The sequence below is a fragment of the Corvus hawaiiensis genome, chromosome 5 (assembly GCF_020740725.1).
Source record: "Corvus hawaiiensis isolate bCorHaw1 chromosome 5, bCorHaw1.pri.cur, whole genome shotgun sequence".
In the NCBI taxonomy this organism is placed as follows: Eukaryota; Metazoa; Chordata; class Aves; order Passeriformes; family Corvidae; genus Corvus; species Corvus hawaiiensis.
In genome coordinates this window covers 73,801,722-73,819,815 of record NC_063217.1, presented here as the reverse complement: position 1 = coordinate 73,819,815, position 18,094 = coordinate 73,801,722, and the positions used below count along the sequence as shown (strand labels likewise).

The window sequence follows — 18,094 nt, the reverse complement described above, 5'->3', positions numbered from 1 at the left end:
GTTGGACTTGGAAGGAACCAGGATCAGGAGACGCCAACCTCTGGGCGAGCGCCCAAAGGACGTGGACAGTCGCACTGTCTATGTGGTAAGGCTGGACTTGTGTTTCTCCCTGCCTGTTTGTTCCTAACTGTAGAAACTCCATTTGTGCATCAGGATTTTTGTTGGCTGCTGCTGATTGTGCAGCAAAGGTTAAAAAATATTAATAGAGCAAAGGCAGGTGAGCAAGAGCTGAGAGTGACTGTGGCAAGAAAGGGCTTTGTTTCGTGCTCGGATTTCTTGTGCCAGCTTAAATCGTTTTAAATGCTGAGCCAAGTGCTGCCTCTCTGGCTGAAAAGGTGAAATTTCATTGGGCTATTACTGTGTTCACTGGGCTTTTTTAATGCCATTAGAGGAGCACCAGTGGTATTAAGTAATATTTACTAATTACGTTAATGTAGTTAAAGCTTTCTAATAACAACTAAATTAGTTTCTTCAAACAGGATCTAGCTGGGTTCCCAAGTTTTATCAGGGTACTTTAAACAGCATTATCTGTTTATAAGATCTGTTATTGCAAGCACCTCTGGTTTTGTACACACAAACAACATTCCTTTAAAGGCAGAATATACCTGAAAAATTTTAATAGTCTTCCTAATAGCACACTGTCCTGTGGCTACCTTGATACTGGAATGACTGCTTAATTTAAATGAAAATAGCTCGTGCTGATGGGATAAGTCTGCATTTCTCCATGGTATTTCAGCTGTGTCAGAGTGAAAAAGCTGTTAAGTTGTTGAGCCACTTGAGTGGTCGCTTGGAAAAAATCCGATGGTTGAGCTGCTGCTTATTTATAAACCCTCGGCAGTTTTTTTTTTTTTTTTCCCCACTAGATTTGAAGCCACTGTGGAATTTGCTTTGTCTCTGTTTGGTTTTTATGACAAGTACCATTTTTGCTATGTACCTGCAGCTGTTAGCAGCTGACTTAGTATTTTCCAGACAGCACTGAGTTTTCTGTGATAAAGATGCACAATAATCATGGCCAAAATGCCAGCCCATCCAGATAAGGAGGAACTGAATTGCTCTGATGATTCCTTCCTTAACAAAAGCCCCAAAAAGGTGGTTGGGTTTTGTTTCTTTTAAATACAATGTGCCAGACATAATATTTTCCTAACGTGATTGCAGGGTCTGCTTAGAACTCTGAAATACTTTGTCTGTATCATTTTTGGATAAGATATTCTCGTGTCATGAGCTACATTGTCTATACAGAGCTTAACTGTGTGGCTAAATGTTTTGTAAATAGCTGGTATGTGGCAGTGGGGAGAGAAGTAGTAGTCCAAGTGTTGGTAAATTAAATTTTTCTGGAATAATCTGACTTTAATATGCTTTAACATTGACTTCACTGTTATACTATTATTTTTGCACTCATCCCATAAAATCTTTAAAACTTGAAGTAACTGGCTTTTCAACTTAAAGCCAAACCATACCAAAATGTTCTTCTGAGTGTGGCAAAGTTTGCGTAAAAAGAAAATCTGAATGTGGTAAGTGTTTCCCTGCGAGGACAACCTTTTAGTGCAGTAACTTGTTGTGGAAAAAAAAAAAAAAACGAAGTAGTGGCAACACTGTTGTTGTTTAGGCATGAATTTGAGAGTGGGATTTTAAAGTGTTCCCTTGGGTCTAGTGAGAAATTGGTGCCACACGATTTCTCTGATGGAGGAGGGGAAATGTTGAACTCAGACACCGTATCTGCAAGCTGCTAACATGTGTTGCTATATTAAGGACTTTATGGAAGTAAAAACAGGCAGTTTTGTCATCCAGGAAGCTGCCTAAAAGTTTCTGCTCATCTGATGAATTAAGCTCTAACTGCAAAACTTGAAAATACTGGCTACTGGTAAAAATTTTGGCAGTAGTGACTCTTTACTGGCCTGCTGGAATTCTTTCTGTGATACCTTCCTGCATTACCAACAATTAGGAAAAAAATAGCTTGTGCTTTGCAGAGGGTCTTTTGGGACATGCCAGTCCTGTATTTGCTCCAAGGTTTTAAATTTACTGAGAGATTTTATGTTGCAAAGATACAGCTGCAAGTCTCGGTGTCTGTCACAGGAAGAAATAAGCATCTAAATTACATACATAATGTATTTGTTACAGGTGTATGAATGATTAGAGATCTGTTCTCAGGTCACTTTTTACTGCCTGGATACTGTGACTCTCAACGTTTTAGCATCAAACTTCAATTTTTTTTTTTTCCTCCCTTAGGAGCTGCTTCCCAAAAATGTCAATCACAGTTGGATTGAGCGGGTGTTTGGGAAGTGTGGCAACGTAGTTTACGTCAGTATCCCCCGGTATAAGAGCACTGGTGATCCAAAGGGCTTTGCTTTTGTTGAATTTGAAACTAAAGAACAAGCAGAGAAAGCCATTGAGGTGAGTGCTGGTGCCTCTGCTGCTGACATTGTTCCTGGTGTCACATTGTGATATGAATGATGTGCTCTTTACTAGGTCACCTACTAAATCTTAGAGAAATTCCTAAAATATCATCATTTATAAGCTTCACTTAACAGGAGTTCCTCTTTGCTACTCCCAGACCTACAATCAGTTCCACAAATCTTTAAAGATTTAATTCTTTTAATAACCTGAAGACTTTGTAGAAATACAATGGCTTTTTTTTTTTTTTTTTTCCAAATAATTTGGTTGGCCACTCTTGGCATCTTTTACAGAAAGAGATCTCTGTGCACCAGTAAAATGATTATTAAATTTTGTCAAGCAAGCATGGTCATACAAATTTTTTTGTATTTAAATGTATTTGAAAGTATTTATGTATTGAAATGTGATTAGGATTGCTGGTTTTAAGTTGAATGTAGAGTCTTTAAAGTATGATTTTTTTTTTTTAGTCATGTTATGTGGTTTTCATTTTCCTTCTTCTAGTTTTTGAATAATCCACCAGAAGAAGCGCCACGGAAACCTGGGATTTTCCCCAAAACAGTAAAGAATAAACCAGTTCCTACACTGAATTCAAGTAACAACACTGTAGTAGGTAAGTGTTGCTAAATTATTGGGATCAAGGAACCATTATTAAGTTATTTGGATGAGTTTTGTGTCTCAGCTTCTGAAGACAAAAATTTCAGCTGCTGTGTTACTGCAGTTTAATTTCATGTTTCTTAAAAGTTTTTAATAAAAACCATGCATGTTGCTGTGTTGGGCCAGCATAGGCTTAAGTATGAAAAATCTACTGTAACTTACAAACCAGCATGACAGGACTACGTTGCAACTTCATCACCAAAACATTTTCCCTCATTTCTTGTGGTGTAATACAATTTCCCAGACTCCAGACACCTTCTCATCTCTTTCGTAAGACTAATTATAAATCACATTACTATTCCTCGCCATTATCACTAGTTCTTTGTTATACCAGTAACTGTTATTGGAAACAAAAATAATGAAATCAAATCCATGTTTTTTCAACCTTGCTTTACACCCACTTATTTTCCTTCTTAAAGCACCCAAGAAAAACTTCATGTCAGTGTTGCATCTCTCCCATAGAAATGCCAGAGACAAGCATCTCATTTAACAACCCAGTTTTATCATGATATGTGCTATCATGATTGTTTAAGTTAAATCTAATCTCATGTTAAATCATGGGCAGTTTTAAGTATTGTGTTTTTAATCCAGAAGAGAAGAAAAAGAAGAAAAAAAAGAAATCCAAAATCAAGAAAGAGAGCAGTGCACAGGCAGCTGCAGAGCCGAAGGAATCAAACATAAACACTACAGCAGAGCCAGTACCCAAGTCTAAAAGACACAGGACTCCATCAGAGTGTTCTGAGATGGAGGGAACTGAGACTCCCAGGCAGCCCTCCAAAAGGGAGAAAAGGAAATGGGACAGAACAGAGAGCTCAGAGGTAACCTGGGAAAGCAGGCCAGGAAAGAGAAAAAGAACCAGCTCAGGAGATGGTGAGGCATCAGCTCCAAAAGTCAAGAAAACTGCTGAAAAAGATGAAGTGGAAACAGTAAAAGAAGAAACAACAGAAGCTCCAAAAGATGCCAATGGTAAAAAATCTTGCCTCTTTTTATTATCATGATTTGCATGATAATATATGCATGAATGAAAGGGAATGGCAGGTACCCTGTATGGATGAGGAGAGATAGGCTGGATATAGTGGAGGCATTAGCAAAGAGTCACTGTTAAGGCAAGGAGTTACATGGGAGAATAAGGAAGAACCTGCATTGCCAAAGCAGGGAAATCTAATCAATAGTAAAAATAGTTCAAAGAAGTTCCTATCAATAGAACTTGAGTGAAGTAAGGTATGGGTTAAACAGACGGCCTAGGCAAATGGGGACAGCCAGGAATCTAGGTAAATAAATTAAAATACAAAAGGGAAAAGCTAATGATCCAGTTTGTTTCATGAGATGAGATAAGCTGCATTGAAGTCAGATTTAGTCTGACAAGTAAATTTGGGTAGTTGATGAAATGGACTAGAAGTAGTTAATGCAAGGAACCAGTAGATATTGCATGTGATTTTATTGAAATAACATCTAACTATGTCAGAATTCAACATGTTTTCATTTGGACTGTTTAATGTAGAAGTTTCCGCAGAAGAAGACAAAGACAAGAAAGAAACATCCCTTTCCAAATCCAAAAGAAAACACAAGAAAAAACACAAAGAAAGACACAAAATGGGTGAAGAAGTCATTCCGCTCAGAGTGCTCTCCAAGTAGGTGACGTACATTATCTGTTTTCTGTGATATCACCGAGTTACTTGATTACCCCCCCCCCCCCCCCGCCAAGTAGTACTGGGAAGTGGTTGGGTGGTTTCAGAAAGAGAGAACTCCTGAATGAGACTAATGCTAACAAAATCCCCCACGTTTTTCCCGTTTTCACATCTGTATTTATGAAACAAATCTATAGGTTTAATATACACTTTTAATCTCGGTCTATGTTGGGCCTCTTGGCAGTTTTGTTTGCACTTTACGATTTCTCTATATCTCAGGGATCTTGTGAACGTTGTTGCTTTGTGGTACCACATTTTTAATGTTTTTATAATGTTGGCTTGCTCATGTTTTCCTGCAGTATGCAGTTTTTTGTCACTTGTAGGAAAGATAGAATCACGTGTTATGTATACTCTTTTAACATTTTATTGCTTGAAAAATTTCTTTTAGTCTTGATATGTCTGACAGTCCATCACCATTGCTAAAGTGCAATTCCAAATTTTATACAACAGAGTTGCATATTAGCAACAGTATTAGGCTGTAGCAAAAAGATTGAAATACTAAAGTCTTCATTGCTTGATGTGTAGAGTTCTGCCAAGCTCATAATGCAAAAGTGTTGGGCTTTTAGGAGTCACCACAACTAAAACATGGAAGCACTTACTTTTTAGGCATCCAGCAAGTACCTCCATGTTAAAGTAGAGGGGGTCCTCGCCGTCTTGTGCTTCAAAATTGGGCTTTATGTAGAAACATTTTTTCATAATTTGATACATTTCCAAAGGGAAATGTTGAGGTAAAAAGGATTCACCACCACTAAAACATGGAAGCACTTACTGTTGTGGAGCAAAGCAAGCACATCCACATTTAAGTAATGGGGGTCCTTTGTTGGAGGAACTACATAATAATTAAAAACAAAAATGCAGTAATAAAAAATATACATGTACATTCCTTGTAAGAAGGCTTAGAAGATTAGGATCCACCGCCACTGAAACATGGAAGCACTTACTTTTTTAGGCAGCAGGTACCTCCATGTTAAAGCAAAGGGAGACCTTTAAAATTAAAAATCGCTTCAAATGAACTTTAGCCACTTAGATTTTAGCTTTTGGAGAAGATTTGCTCACATGAAAGCTTTTTCCCGGATCGAAAAATCTTCAACTGATCTGCAGGCCATAAAAAAAGCAAAATCCCAGATGGTCTTTCATGATTGCGATCAGGATTCACCTCTACTAAAACATGGAAGCACTTACTTTTTCTATATCACAGAAAGCACCTCCATGTTAAAGTAAAAGGGGTCCACACACACCAAAAAAAATTGATTAAAATGTTATCAGCGGAGCTTGTCCTCTGCCACCGGCATTCTGAGCACACTGCAACAAACACAGAGTTTTAGTTAAATGTTATTCAAGTGTAGCAAAGGAGTAAAAGAAGTTTAAAGACTATAAGCATTGCAAATACTTGCCTGACTTGTTCTCCATGATCTCCTCTTCCTTCGAGACAAGCTACCAAGCTCCTCCTTGAGCTTGTATTTATACCAAACCTTGCTATGGGATGGTGTTGCCTTTTTATCTCCACGAATCCTTACGTGGGTCTTTTGTTATTTTAATGCCTTTGCTCCGTTGAGAATGTATGATCCTGGGTGAGTCTGGATGCTTTTTTGAAGTATACAGTTGTCACTGTTAACAGCTAAAACCATTACCACAAGATATCCTCCTCTTTAAAAATCCTCTATCAGCTTGTTTGATAGGACAGATTAGGGTAACAATGAGTCGTTCTCACAGTGGCACTGCGGGCATTGTGTTGCTGTGGAGCAAAGTTCTCGCTGTTTGCAGAAACATCTCCGTGTTAAATGTATGTAAATATATAAATTGCTTCCATGAGGGGGTACTTTTTAACCAAAATGCATTTGAATAGTGAGGAATGTTCTTATCTCGGTAGGTTTTCGGTGAGTTTAACCAGTTGTTGATTTTCCATCAATGATTTTTTTCTAGAAAATGAGTGACTGATTCTTAATATAGTGACAAAGGAGCGGGTTCACTGAACTAATTCAGTGAATTGAGAGTTCACTGTCTCTCTGAATTAACTCTGAATTTAGTGCCTGTTCTCCGTGTAGTTCCAGTGGAAGACACAGTTTACCAAACTGTTTGCTATGTTGTCTGAATATTTAAAGCAAATTTGAAAGCCACTCCGTTGGAACGATAGGTTGAGGTTGTTGGAACTCTCTTGGATTATTAAAATCTGAAGCAAAGTCATCGGCAATTCAGCTAGGGACAAAACTGAATTTGACTGAAGTTCAGGGAGATCTCTAATGGCAGAATGGTCTGCACTGTCCACCAAGTCCACCTAAAGCTGTTTGTAACCTGTTAAATTACCATTAAGTTTCTAAACATCAGTTTCTTGTTTACAACTGACGGTCCTGTGCCTGTGTTGCTGCTTTTAGGACTGAATGGATGGATTTGAAGCAAGAATATTTGGCCCTGCAGAAAGCCAGTATGGCCTCCTTAAAGAAAACGATGTCTCAAATAAAACCTGAGCCCGTGGGAGAGATGGAAACAGAATCTGGTGTGCAGAAATCTGAAAATGACAAAAGTAATCCTGGGTTTTTTCTCGTTTTCTTGATGTTTCTAGTATGCAAACAGAAGTGCTGCAAGACCCTGATCTTGCAGAAACACTGCCACAAGGTTGTATTTTGTAAAATGGCTGTTGTTTTCTCAAAATGTCAGATAGCAAGAGCAACCCCCTGTATTTAGGTGGATTTGGGAGTAAGGAGTTATATAAATATATACTAAAGTGATTTCAGAATATTTCAGTAGCACTTTCCAGGCTTACAGATATATTGAGGTAATTGTAATTAGCCTCAGAGAGGTAAATCAGCAATCAGCTTTTTGGGTGTTGCAGCTTGGGCCCGACCTGCTTGGGTTTAACTGTACCAGAGATATGCAAAAAACCAACTTGGAATTGGGCTTTATCAGCTCTATAGATAAGATGAGCTTTGTAATTATGTCCTCATAGTTAAATTTCTACTTCTTTTTTCAGGTTTAGAGTTCTTCTTTATTTTATTTGCTCTGAATGCTCTGTGCTTCCCTTGAGTAGCTTTAACATTGATGTTCCAGTGGCCCTCTGCATGTTTTCAATCACTCTAGAACTGAGGGGTTACTATTGGTACAATAGAAAAAATATTCTTATAGGAAGGACCCCGTGGACTGTAAAACTTTCTCTCAGACTTTTCTTGAAGCTGTTTGTTTTTTTTTTTTTTTTTACTAAAATTGACTGGAACCTATGGACAGTCTTGATCCTTCGTTTAATAAACCTCAATCTACAGTAACAATATTTGATGCTTGTATACATTGTTCTGTGCTTTCATAACTTCTTAATTTTTTCAACCTAATAAATGTAAAAACTTTTTTCTATTTTTTTCTCCACCCTGTTTTTAACTTGACCAGCCACCAGTGAAGATTGTGCCCCTCCCGCCAAGGCCAACACAATGGGGCCTCAGTTCGTCAGCGGAGTAATTGTGAAGATCATTAGCACCGAGCCCCTGCCGGGCAGGAAGCAGATCAAGGTAATGCCTTTGTAACCTCAGGGCAGCTGTTAGCCTTTCCTCTTACCCTGCCCCCAAATGTTTGAATATGGAATACCATTTCACCCAGTCTCACTGATTTTTTTTTTTTTTTTTTTTTTCATCTATTTGGCCAGTAGCTGTGTACAGATTCTTCTTTAGTATCTGTTAATGGCAGATTTTTCCATGGCAAAATACACTAAGGAGTACGTTTCAAAGTAAAACCAAGGCTTTTGTGTGCTTGGAGCAATGTCAGGTGTATAACAAAAATATTGAGGAGAATAAGCAATGCTCTTGTGCTTTCCAGTTTAAAAAAAGGAGCTGGAGACTGCTGCAGTGCTCTGCATTTGTCACTGTGCCAGTCATCCTGACAAAAGAGCTGTAAAAGTATATATGTGGGGGTTTTTTAAAGTTTATGGTGTTTTTATCTTTAGCAGGAATTTGGGGGCAGGAGAATGCGCTCTGCATGAGAAACCAATTTTCTTTCTTTCAATAAGAATTTTACAATGACAAAAACTCCATTTCAGGGAGAGTGACAGCAGTGGAACTTGTTGATTCAGTCACTTTTTTCCTAATACAAGTGCTTGTTTTTCTCAATTTAAAAAGTGTTTAGATAGCTTTGGTTACGTGTGATGACACAAAAGTTACATACACTGAGTAGAATATTTCTTCTTAAGAAAAATACCAGTTTTAAGCAGCATCCTTTCGAAATGGAAATATTAAGAGTTTTCCAAAGGAAATAACAGGCTTTTTCCAGATCCTGAATTTTCCATTCATGTTACACAGGACATTTTCTTTCCCGAATTGCACTTTTAGGATGAGTAACAGCTGGAAAGAATTTGAACAACTTGAACTCAAGGTTGGTGCACATAATCCAGGCCACTCAGGACAATGAGGGAATGGTTTAAAATGCGAGTTCTGATACTGTTTATCAAACATTTATAGCTGAGGAGGCCATTTCGAGTCACCAGCTGCTTGCAAGTTCATGAGGCTTGATGTGTACATGAACCTAAGCAATATGTGAGAACCCCTCATCTCACTGGTGGTGGGGTTTCAACTTAAGCAGCCTAATCTTTCTCGGTGTATTTGAAGGCAGCTGGTGCAGTCTGAGTGTTGGAGACACTGAGAGAATGTGGTACAAGTTGTCCCTGTAGCCTCTGAGGGCCCCTTTGACTGCAGGATACGCCTCACTGGGTTACGTTTGTGTCACACCTTAATATGTTGTGGGCAAAAGGAAAGCTTACTGTTTAAATAACGGAAAACTGAAATGTTTTTGCTATTTCTTTCCTTTCTTTTTTGTTTTTCTGGCCATGCTAGTTGCCTAACTGTGGAAGGCAGAAGTGCAACCAGACCTGGCTTTGCTGTGTGACTGGGCTGTCAGCTGCAGCAAAAGGCCACAAAGCAGTGCTTCCAGGGCTTTTTTTCCCCCCTCAGGCTTCCCGAACCGATCTGCATTTCTCGTGGTATGGAAGCAGTTATGCGTGCCACACAACTTGGAAACGTCTTTGCAGTGTTGTTTAAAAATTATTTTGATATTTTAATGTTACACTTCACTGCTTCCCTATTTTGCTCTTGAGGTGCTCCTCAGGGCTACTAGTTTTTGCCAGCTCCATGGAACTATTTGGTTCGTTTTAGTTTTCCATGAAATCCTGACTTTGGGATAACAGGATAAGGCTGGAAAGTAGCTTTTGCTGGCTCTCAAATGATCTTAACAGTGTTGTCACTTAAATTTTGTTCTGTTTTAAGGCTGCCCTTGGTAGTGGAGGGTTAAAAGCAGTGTGTGATTCCTGAATACAGGCATCTTACTTGGGCTGCCTGCTGTGAACGAAATTGACTAGGAATGTGTGGTCCTACTTAATTTCCCTAACAGCAGGAATTACAAGCGAAGTACTTCATCTGCAAGAGCATTTGTGACTCTTCTCCTTTCAGCTGTCGGTGAAAATTTTCAGGCAGAGGTCACTTCATAAAGATAGAGTTGTTTTACTACTACTCCTTTCTCAAATAATCTGCCATGAATGAGCTTGCTTTTATACATTTAATGTGTAGAATCAAGCTTGATATTTTTGTGTTAGGCTGAGATCTATACGTGTTATACTACACAGTTTTTACTTTTGAAAAAAAATCAGATACAGTGCTGAAATAAAGGGGTAATGCTCCATTAGTAAAATGATACCACAACATTTCCAGGAATTACTGCTTTAAGTTGTTGATGGAGGGCACGATGAGAGATAGATGGGTAGAGGTTGCAGGCTCATAAATCAGAATTCAGTTATAACCTTCTTAGGAAAATATGTTAATTCAAAATTCTTTGACAAGAGACTGATCGATTAAATGACAAAGTTCACTTACTGCCTCTTCGCTTCATGACCTTTTTGAAAATGTTAATGACCTCCAAATGGAATGGTCAAAAGTCACTCTTTTTATATTCTCTTTTTGAAGGCTGATTTATGGTGTGTATTGTCTCATGCTTTGACAGGATGCTCTGGCAGTGCTGGCTGAGGTAGCTTATGTTGACATGCTGGAGGGAGACACCGAGTGTCACGTCCGTTTTAAGACTCCCGAGGATGCACAGACCGTCATGAAATTGTACAAAGAAATACAGATCAAAAACAACTGGAAATTCGAAGTTCTCACTGGTAAGACTTCTTTTTTTCATAGAAGTACAGGAGAAGCCGTAAGTACTGCGAAAGGGATCGTTTCTGGTGAATTTATGGATATATTTAGATATCTTGGGGAAAAAGATTGCATGTTTAGTTTGGTTTTTTTCTGAGAGTCTTCTCATTTTGCAATTACTATGAACTTGGGAAAACTAAAAGGGGTTTTATGCCACTATTCAGAGGAAAATAATGATTTTTGCTTGCTATTACAAACTTAATTCTGTTCTTTTTAGATGGATTTGCTTCACTTTCAGTGGCAAAGGACTATAGAACTTAATTCACATTTCAGCTTTATGAATAGAACATTCTGATAGTGCAAAAGAATTTTAAAGGAAGACTTCCTTGAAAATACTGAGCGTGTGTGTGAAATGACATAGCAAGGATCTAACAGCATGGATACATGTAAAGTGGGTTTAGCACTTACCTACTAATTGATCTTTATTTTTCAGGAAGTTGAATAATTTAGGCCCTAATAAGCCTTTTTTTTTTTTTTTTTTTTTTTTAATGTATTTACAAAAAAGTTGTTATTCTCTAAGGGTTCTTAAGGGCTCTACTTTTGAACTTTATTTTAATGTGTGTTATTTCTTTCCGAAATTACTGTGCTGTTCTAAATTTGTATCTTCTCTTAGACTAGATTAGTTTGCCAAGTGTGGAGAAGCCTCTTTGTGGAATTGAGGGATAGAAAAAAGAGGAAGTCTCTCAAACTTGGTGTATTCACAGAACTTCTGTATTCAAGAGATACACCAAAAATTGTGAATATGCAAAAAAACCTCCCAGATTAAACAATCAATATGAGACTGCCTCATGTGTGTATTTAAATATTTTACCCCACTCCTGCCCAAATCCTTACATAGGGCCCAGTCTCATGGGTGCAGGGATGTAGACTCCCCAAAACGCTACTTAAGGATTGCAGAAGGGGAAGCTTTGATGGAAGCATTAACCTTCATGATCATATCAAAGTTAATTGGAGTTTGAGATTCAGTGAGTGCTGCTAATGTCATGTGGAGATAGATTTGTCTCCAGTGTGCTCTGTGTTTCAGAGATCCAGAAATATCCTCAAATTTTGTGTTCTACAGCTGTGTGCTCTGTGTCTGTTTGTCTCTGGTTTTGTATCCTTACATAAGAGTGCAGTAGGAGATTAGGAGTAAGTACTACATTGTAGGAGCATTCCATTCATAGTCTTAAGATTTATTTTTTTCTAACTGGTTCATTAAAATGAGAATGGAAAAGCTTTCCAGGAATGCACAAGGGACTCATAGTAGGGATTTTTGTTTTTCTTAGTGGCAGAAGGTGAGAGATGAAAAGGAAAGAATTTAATGCTCCCTGCAGCAGGGGCTAAACATTTCCCAGTAGTATTTTACTCTTCAGGATTTGACTTTAGCTATCTTCAGCTTGGCATCTGGCAAGATGGTAAGCATCTGTGATCATGTTTAGATGTTAACTTTTGCAGGAGTCTTTCCCAAGATCTTTCAGAAACTGCCCTGTGGCTGAAGATGAACCCATGAGGATGAAGATGAGACTATGGAAATAATATCACAGAATTCCCATAGCGATAATTACATCACACACCAGAAGGAAAAGTGGTCAACTGCTGCTTCCCTGCAAAGCAGATGCTGAGAAAAGCTGCAGAATTACTTGCTTTTGTATTGCTGCCTGTGTTCAAATATTCCTGACAGCTCGTGAAGACTCCAGGCAATGGTTTTGATGAAACAAAATAGTCTCAGTTGTTCTTACAATAATTACTTTTTTTCCCCTCCTGTTTGGTAGTTGTTTAAAATGAGTCAGAGGTTGAGTACATCAGTAAATCAAAGGGGCCTCAGTGTGCTGTGGTGCAACTTCAGCTAAAACTCAGCTCCTTTTGCTGATGGCATGTAGAGAGCAATTCTGTATGGCTTCTGTGCATAGGACATGTAAGACTACTGGGGAAATACTTGTTGGGTTTCCCTGAAAGGTATTTTCATGAGTGTTTACTTTAGAAAAGATTTCATCCACTTCTTGTGGCTCCTTTTATTGATATTCCTCAATGTTCATTTTCCCCCAAGGTGACCATGAGCAACGTTACTGGCAGAAGATTTTGGTGGACAGACAAGCTAAGCTGAACCAGCCTCGAGAAAAGAAGCGGGGTACTGAGAAGGTAACCTGCAAATCACAGCTTTTTCCTGTGGCAGCCATGGTGGAAAACATGACACTGTTACTGCACTGCTCCACGGTTTTTGATACTCTGTGTATTTAATTCTGTTAAATCACTCCCTACTGACTTGGCAAGCAGGGTTTTACAGCCACGAAGTAATGAGTGTGGCTGTCCTGCTCCAGTTGACAAGTGCAAGGCTTGTCTTTACAGGGACAATTGCAGAAAGTTAACTCCATGACTAAAGGCTAGAACTTAATTTGTAACCTGGATTTCTTTTCAAACCCTGTCTGGATGAGCTAATTAGTAAGTTAAGTACTCTTGATGTGCTCTAGTGAAATCAAGGCTAGTGCTACACTCTTAATTCTCTGGTATGATCCAGAAAATCATTTTCTTGAGAATCAATCTCATTTTCCTCACAATTAACATAATTTTATTTGTGCTGTGGCGAATGCTGGTGTGTTCCCAGTGTGGTCAGGAGCCTGTGCACCAGTTTGACTGCTCCGACACAGCCAAATCTGGGTCCTCCTGCAAGCATCCATAGCTGTACAGCTTCCAGATCCAAACTGGGAAAGACCAGCCTTCTCCTCGCTGTGCCCGTCAGGCTGCAGCCTTGAGGGGGTGTTGCAATGAACTTGCAGGCTGCTGCCTCTGCTCCAGCCCCAGCAGATCCTTCCAGGCATGAAGGGTTCTCTCATTAAGCCAAGTCAGATCCCTGACCTGACAGAGAGGAGCCAGAGAGTATTTCACAGAGGTTTTATTGCCAGGTTTGCTTCACACACTCCAGATAAGGTTTCTGAATTGGCTTTAGCCTGCGGTTTTTTTGCTGTGGCTTGCAAAACTTCAGAATCATCTGACCTTAATTATTTGTTGATTACTTTTGAGACTCTTTGTTTCCTGGACCCTAGGAAAAAAAAAAAATTGTCCCGTATGTAATAGAAAATTTCATTGACCTAAAGGAACAGCAGTCATACAGGTCAAAACCTTATCTTCTGTAAGGCATATTTTGCATGTCTTATCCTGTTTGTATGAATGTTCTTTCAGAGATCCTGCACACAAATAAGTTGAGTTTTTTTAAAGAAAGATGTGCTTTGCCCGAAGGTCTGATTTAATTTTCTTAAAAGCCTAAAAATGGCATTGATTCGAGACATTATTCTTTAATATAAGCAGAAAGTGAATTTGAAAACTGCAGCTTTAGAACATTTTTTTGGTTGTTGCCAGGTTTTTTTTTAAATGTACTTTTACTTTTTTAAACCAAAGGTGCCAGTGGGACCTTTGACTTTAATTTTGACCGTAGGAGCCCTTGCTCCAAGTTTCTCTTCATCTTTTGAAGATTGATATTTGTTGACCAAACTGGTGTAAATTGGGCAGTAATGTACCTCATCTAGGCTTGCAAATACAAACTGTCTCGGTTCTGCCTAACAATGGCAGCACAAAGATGCAAACTCCTGCTCCTTCCCCCTGCCCATCACCTTGCCACACCGGGAGGTGTGAACTTCAAAGCCTGGGGAATTCTATTTAAATGCTAACGCTGTTAGGCAAAACATCAAGACAAGAATGCCTTGCTCTGCAGTCAGTAAATCTTAACCCCTTCCTTACTTTTTGACAGGCTGTATTCCTGAAATACAGATTGATCATTAAAAAATATTTTTCTGTTCATTAATATTTTCCAATTTGAAAATTTTTCCTTAGTATTCCCAAAGTGATTTCTTCTGAAGGTCTCAAAGGTAGAAAAAAGTAATACAATAATTCATAACTAAATACCTTCAGCAAAATGTGCCATTAGCATGCCTTTCTTGTCAAAGTCTATTCTGATAGTAACGTTTTGAAATGCCTTACGAGATTTTGAAATGGAGCTTTTTGCCTGTTTAGCTGCTTTATGCTTGGAATTAAGGCATCTTATGTTTTCCTTCCATCAGTGTTGAAATGCATGGACTGCATCCCATCATATGCAGCATGCAGCTTTTGAGTTTAGGCAGTTCGAGATTCCTCTTTTCCGTGCTTGCTAAAAACTATAGGCCAACTCAGCTTTCCTCAGGATAAGGGTTAAGGATCACTTCAGCAGATGGCTGGTGCAGTGCCCAAAACCAAAGCAAGTGGTAGAGATTTTACTTCCTCTGGCACAGTTCCTATAATAAACCAGATGTCCAAAAGAGATTGAAAATCCCAAGCTTCCTCAGAAAAGGCCTGGCCATCCTTTGGTGTGAAAAAGGTGTCCAGTGTCTTTTCCCCAGGCCTGGTTGATTGTCACATCTCTGCTCCCCTCTGCCGCCCCTTCCCAATCCATCTTCCCTTTTGTCTGTTTAACTGCCTGATAAAACCACCTCTGTCATTTACTGATACAGATGGAAAACTTCCAGCCAGAACTGCCTTTTAGGGCAGTGCCACTTTATTCAGCCCTAAAGCAATTCATCAGTCTGTAGCCTTAAACTCCAGACCTATTGGAGTCTCCCGTTGCCAAAGCCAAGGCAGGAGTGCCTGCAAGCTTTCTGCTTGGATCCTCCTCTCCTGGGGGGAGGTGCTGCTGAACCTCATTTGCACCTGGGACCCCCTTCCAGAGGGGGAAGGAGGAAGTTTAAGAGGGTGGGAGGGCTGGTAGAAGTGAAAGGCATTTGGCAGGGAAGTGAGAATTGAGTATTTGCGAAGGGCGGAATAATTGGCAGGATATATGGATATACGGAAAAGGAGGACAGTGGGAATGTCTCGGCACAGCCCACACTCTGCTGATGATGCCTGGGGCTCAGGGGCTGTGTCCTTGCAAGACTGGGGCAGCTCCCTGTCTGTGGGCCTGTGCGGACAGGTCCCACACCAGAACACTTTTCCCTGGTTCTGTGACCCTGGTACTATGGAATGGCTGGATCCCTGTTTGGATTCAGGAGTAGAGGTGTGCTTACACACAGGTGCTGATAATGAATTGATAAGCTGGAAATGGAAATCCTTGAGGCCTCTTGCAAATTCTGAGGCACTGGAATGGAAGCCGTCAGCAGTATGAGCCGGGCAGCTTGTGTCTCAGAGCTCCCCTTCCCGTGTTTGTCGTTCTCCATTCCTATGCTGAACGAGTAAACCACTGTACTCTGCTTCCTCTTAGGTTTGGACTATTTTAAACTGGATTTTTTAGGCACCAGAGAATAAAAGTTAGCCGTCTTTAGGTCAGTTTTATTGCTGGAGACTGATTGAGAAAGCCTCAAATCTTGCCTGCCACAGTGAGTGCAGCAGCACAACGTGCACCTCTGTGCTGTGTGCAGGACTCAGTCGTATGCAGAAGTAACAATTAATTTGCTTTGTATGTGCAATTGTTAATATCTGGCACACTGTCCTTCCTGTGGAGCAAATGGCCCTTCCCCATAACACCAGCTAACATGCTTGAGTAGTCCCCAGAAGAGAAGCTGCTGTGGGTTTTTGTCTGTTTGTTTGGGTTTTTATCAAGGGGGGTGGTGGGTTTGGGGGGTTTTTTTTGCTTGTTTGTTCGTTGTTTTTTTGTTTGTTTGCGAGTTTTTTGTGTGGTGTTGTGTTACGTGTGAGTGCATTTTTGTGTGGTTTCTTGTGTTGGTTTGTGGTTTCCGTATGTGTGGTTTTCTGTGTGTTGTGATGGGTTTTGTGGGTTCTGTACATGCCTTTGGCTGTTGGTTTTTGTGGGATTTGGGGGTTTTAATGTGCCTTTAAGTGTATTCTTGTATTGGGGCTTGGGGGTATTTTGAGGAGCTTGGGAGATTTTTGGTAATTTTTTCCATTTGGGTATTTTTTGGCAAGCTACGTATTTTCAGGGGTTGGTTTTGGTGTTTCTTACTGGGTTTGGGTTTCTTCTGTTAGTTTTAGGGAGGCTGGTGGATTTTTTTGCAGGGGGAATTCTGGGTTCTGTATGTGCCTGTGTTCATGTGTTGGATTCTGTAGGGTTTTTATGTGTCCTTAGGTGTGGTGGTGTGTTGGTTTGTGGTGTTTCTCCATGTGCCTTTTTGTGGGTATTCTTGTGTTGATTTGTGGGTTTTGTGGTTTGTGTGTGTTTGTGTGCGTTCTTGTGGTGTTATGGGGGTTTTGTGGTTTCTTTATGTTCTTGTGGGGGTTTTAGGGGTTTTGTGGTTTCTGTGTGTGTTCCTATGGGAGTCTGTGGTTTCAGTGTGAAAGTTTTTGCCTGGGTTTGGGGATTTTTTGTGGCTTGTGTGTTTTGTTTGTGTTTTCAGTGGGTTTGTGTTTGTATTTGTTCATGTGTGGGGTTTCTGTGGGTTTTTTATTTTGTCTGTTTTTTGTGGTCTCTGTGCGTGGTTTTTCTGTGCTTCTGTGTTTGTTCTTGAGTGGGTTCATGGGGAGTTTCTGTGGTGTGCTGGAGGCACGTGGGGATTTTTTCCTGTTTAAAATGCTACAATATTCATAAAGCACTCTTTTTTTTTTTTTGGTGGTCTAACCTTGTTTTTCCTACATCAGTAGCAAAATGAATCCCGTCAAAAAATAAAGTTCTTTAACTTACTGTATGAGACTGTATTTTAGGATTTTGAAATTGCAATTTTGTTGTCTTCAACCATTTTTGGAGGAACAAGGGATGGAATATATCCATGATTGTAAAGTAAAATGATAACAAGATTGTTTTGCTCTAATTTTCCCCATCCTTTTTCCTGCTTGCAGTTGATTGCTAAAGCTGAAAGGATGCGGCTCGAGAAGACTCAGCAGACAAGCAAACACATTCGATTCACTGATGACAACTAACCAGGGTTGATGGTGAGCTTGGAAGTGAACTGTAGGTACTCCAAACCAAACAACCAAAACCAGCCCTCACAACCACCACTGCTTACAGCAACTAAACCTGGGCCCTTGGATCCATAGCTCTGCAGACTGCAAGTGTGAAGATTGGTTCTGAATCCCATTTGTAATAGGCTGAATGTTTACTGCTTCTGAGCCCTTAGGTAAAGCTTTTTGGAACATGTGCGATATGAGATCTTCCTTTAGTTCACTTCCAATTTGTTGGGATTTTGGTTTTTTTTTTCTTTTTTTTCTTTTTTTTTTTTTGTTTTTGTTTGTTTGTTTTTCCTTTTTTGTTTTTGTATGTTGAAGTTTTATACACTAGGTCATAAAATAAAATGCTTGAGAATTTCA

The 18,094-nt window shown here is 39.5% G+C and overlaps 1 protein-coding gene across 1 annotated transcript in view; it reads left to right on the top strand.

Annotated features, from left to right (window-relative positions):
• Positions 1-18,094, top strand: part of LARP7 (La ribonucleoprotein 7, transcriptional regulator) — a 23,799-nt gene extending 5,705 nt beyond the window's left edge. Inside the window, exons 4-13 of the mRNA XM_048303701.1 lie at positions 2-85; positions 2,227-2,391; positions 2,893-3,001; positions 3,637-4,011; positions 4,547-4,676; positions 7,106-7,254; positions 8,109-8,227; positions 10,701-10,860; positions 12,924-13,015; positions 17,627-18,094. Of these exons, the coding sequence (XP_048159658.1) occupies positions 2-85; positions 2,227-2,391; positions 2,893-3,001; positions 3,637-4,011; positions 4,547-4,676; positions 7,106-7,254; positions 8,109-8,227; positions 10,701-10,860; positions 12,924-13,015; positions 17,627-17,707 (1,464 nt within the window). The 3' untranslated portion in view covers positions 17,708-18,094. The remainder of the gene's footprint in view (position 1; positions 86-2,226; positions 2,392-2,892; positions 3,002-3,636; positions 4,012-4,546; positions 4,677-7,105; positions 7,255-8,108; positions 8,228-10,700; positions 10,861-12,923; positions 13,016-17,626) is intronic.